The sequence below is a fragment of the Myotis brandtii genome, unplaced genomic scaffold (assembly GCF_000412655.1).
Source record: "Myotis brandtii unplaced genomic scaffold, ASM41265v1 scaffold411, whole genome shotgun sequence".
NCBI classification, from domain to species: domain Eukaryota; kingdom Metazoa; phylum Chordata; class Mammalia; order Chiroptera; family Vespertilionidae; genus Myotis; species Myotis brandtii.
Genome location: NW_005365804.1, coordinates 1,568,832 through 1,572,265, shown reverse-complemented (window position 1 = coordinate 1,572,265; position 3,434 = coordinate 1,568,832). Strand labels below are relative to the sequence as shown.

Sequence of the window (3,434 nt, the reverse complement as noted above, 5' to 3'; positions counted from 1 at the left end):
GGGGGTGGGGGGGGCTGGCAGCAGCAGCCCTCCACTGCAGGGGTTCAGGCCACCATCTCCATAGCAACAGGTATCCCCAGTCAAGGGTTTGATCTCTTAAAGGCACAGTACAGGAGCCAGCCTACTGCTGCCAGGACTGGGATTAGGATCATGGGTTCATGCCTCCATGTGACTCACCCTCTCCTTCCTTCCAGTTTGTGCTTGGGGGACAAGCAGGAGAGCAAGGCATCCTAGGGGCTGAACTTGTATCCCCTGTACGTCCCTCAGGGAGCAAACGGGTGTGAAGGTGGCTAAATGCTGACCTGGGGGCTGACTTGGGCCTGCCGTCCACGACCTTGACTGGTCTGGGCCCCAACTTCCTCTCCTGAGAAGTGGAAGGGTTGGTGTAAAAGGCAAAAGCTCTAAGCAGAGATTAGGCAGCTAGAGGGCTCTCCTATTTATGGAGGGGAAAACTGAGTTCCCCCACAAAGGGGCCAGAGGGTGCCAAGGACAGAGCCGAGTTGAAAACGAAGTCTCGGGCTGAGACTGGGTCGGGCTTTAAACAGACAAGAGGGCTGCAGGGGCCTCGGTGCTGGAGGTGGCTGGGACCCGGCTACAGCTGGGGAGTCACTTCCTCCCATGGGTCAGAGGGCTGTGAAGGGTGGGGATGGAATGGGAAGGGGCCTCAGGGCCCTGTTGAGTGCCCACTGACCTCCCCACAGCAATACTTCATCCTCCTCATCATCACGGACGGCGTCATCAGTGACATGGAGGAGACGCGGCACGCTGTGGTGCAGGCTTCCAAGCTGCCCATGTCCATCATCATCGTGGGCGTGGGCAACGCCGACTTCGCTGCCATGGAGTTCCTGGACGGGGACAGCCGCAGGCTGCGCTCCCACACGGGGGAGGAGGCAGCTCGAGACATCGTGCAGTTCGTGCCCTTCCGAGAGTTCCGCAACGTGAGTGGGGGCCAGGCTGGGGAGGGGGCGTCACTGGGCCCCAAGAGCCATAAAAACCAAGGATGAAGATCTTGGTATTGTCTGCCCAGTCCTAGGCTCCTCCATCCTCAGCTCCATTGGCTGAGCACTTCCTGCAGGCCTACTAAGTGCCAGGTGGCATGTCAGGCCCTGCCCTGGACGAGACCATGTGATACTGTGAACACTGGCTTCAGAGGACCTGCCCTCTAACTCTGACCAGAAGTCAGTTACCCGCGTGAGGCAGATTTCAGGAGACAGAGGGGCGAGAGCAAAGGCCTAGAGGTGAGAGGCTTTCCTCGTACACCTGGCCCGGCCGCCTCACGTCCTAGATGGGAACCAGGCCCCTCTCAGGACGGCTCCTCTCCCTCAGGGCCTCTGCAGGGAGGACTGGCTCCCGGAGGGACTGTGCCAAGTGCAGGTGACCCCAGGTCGGCCCGCGGGAGGCTGTGGCTGGGCCCATGAGGAGCCTCTCAGATGCCACCCCTGTACTGCCAGCCTGGGCCTAACCTTTATCTGACCAGAGGCGCACTGTGTGGCCTTGGACAAGTCCTTGACCTCTTTGGGCCTCAGTTCTCTCAGCTATAAGGACCCCCCCCCCCCCCTTCCTCCGGCTCAGCAAGTCCCAGCAAGAACTGACTGCTCTTGCCCTAGCCAGTTTGGTTCAGTGGATAGAGCATCGGCCCTCAAACTGAAGGTCGGGGGTTCAATTCCCGTCAAGGGCATGTACACCCCCCCCCGCAAGGGCTTGTTTGGGAGGCAATCAATCAATGTGTCACTCTCACATCGATGTTTCTCTCTTTGTCTCTCCCCCTCCCTTCCACTCTAAATATTAACAGAAGAATATCCTCGGGTGAGCATTAACAACAACAAAAGAACTGACCACTCTGTGTTGTACCCGGTGGTCTCACATCTCTGCCCAGTATCCTCTGGGTTTGCCTGAGACGGTTCAGTTCCTTCTCTGGAGCATTAGCCGTCTGAGGACAAATGCCAGGCACTGGCCATCACTCATGCTCGCCCACAGTGACCGAGCTCCCCCGGTGCCTGGCCTGGGTGTTCAGCAGTGAACCAGTCACGGCCCACTTACGCCAGCCAAGGTGCTGGGGATGTGTTTGCCACACGAGTAGGCTGTGCAGCAGCTTGCCTCCCAAGGGCTCTTGACCCGAAAAGCCCTCCACAGACAAATTCTTTCTAAAATGTTACTCCCAGGCACCCCAAGTGCTCAAGGTAAGAGTTACACTTAGTCCGGCCGGTGTGGCTCAGTGGTTGAGCATCAGCCTATGAAACAAGAGGTCACGGTTCAATTCCCCATCAGGGCACATGACCAGGTTGTGGGCTCGATCCCCAGTGGGGGTCTTGCAGGAGGCAGCTGATCAATGATTCTCTCTCATCATAGATGTTTCTATCTCTCCCTTCCTCTCTGAGATCAACAAAAATATATTAAAAAATAAAAAAGAGTTACATAAAACTCAAAGGTACTGCTAACGGTGGGACTTCAGGCAGGGCCAGGGATGAGGGACGCCTGGCCCCAGCCCATCTGTCCAGGGACGCCTTCGGGAGCAGCTCTCTGAGAAGAGTGCCCCTCACAACTTCTGCTCAGTAACCCTTATTCTCTCCTCTCTCAACCCGCCTCCACCCTGCAGGCAGCAAAAGAAACCTTGGCCAAAGCCGTGCTGGCGGAGCTGCCCCAGCAAGTTGTGCAGTATTTCAAGCATAAAAACCTGCCCCCCACCAACTCGGAGCCCGCCTGAGCCAGCCCCCAGCAGCAGCATGCGCTGGCCTCCCGCCCGCCCAGGAACGTGCACGCTAGTCCTGCTTCCTTACGGGGGCTTTTCTTTTTTTTTTTAACCGATCCACATTTATTTTTTACAATCGGACCTCCACCCCCATGTCCCCCAGCCCAGCTGGGCTTCCTTTGTTGGAGTCGACTGGTGATGCTTCCAGGCCAAACGGGCCTCCTCTCCTCCTGTCCCCGCCACCCCTGAGTATTGAATGTACTTTGTATAATTTTTGTGGAATTATTACTGTTATTAAAGAGAATAAAATTTTTACAATCATGACTAGCTGCCGACCGAGAGGAACGTGTCCCTGGCTCACACTCTGCGTCGCAGCCCGCACCTAATTCCTGCTCCAACAGCATTCTGCTCGTTACACTCGGAGCAATGAGGAGGCTCAGGCGTCCCTGTGTCAGCGCCTTCCTCAGCCGGGACCCAGTGGGCTCACCGCGCTGGGAAATGAACAGGAAAAGCCCTTCCCCCAGCAAGCCTTCTGTTTGGGGACCTGCATCCCACATGAACAGGAAGACTTCTGCACAATGCACATGCTCAATAAACCCTGTGGGTGGACAGAATGCACAGGCCCCACCAGCGACTGGGTCTCCTGGCCCCTACAGAGCCCACACCAGTGTTTCGGATGCTCCTGGAAAGGGCTCAAGGGGCCTGTGTATAGCCAATAACTGACATTCACATTAAGCACCATTTA

General features: G+C 56.8%; 1 protein-coding gene across 2 annotated transcripts in view; it reads left to right on the top strand.

Moving 5' to 3' along the window:
- Positions 1 to 3,016, top strand: part of CPNE2 (copine II) — a 45,358-nt gene extending 42,342 nt beyond the window's left edge. For both annotated transcript variants that reach the window (XM_005873527.2, XM_005873528.2), the window contains exons 15-16: positions 702 to 938; positions 2,597 to 3,016. In XM_005873527.2, the coding sequence (XP_005873589.1) occupies positions 702 to 938; positions 2,597 to 2,704 (345 nt within the window). In that variant the 3' untranslated portion in view covers positions 2,705 to 3,016. The remainder of the gene's footprint in view (positions 1 to 701; positions 939 to 2,596) is intronic.
- Positions 3,017 to 3,434: the final 418 nt, after the last annotated feature.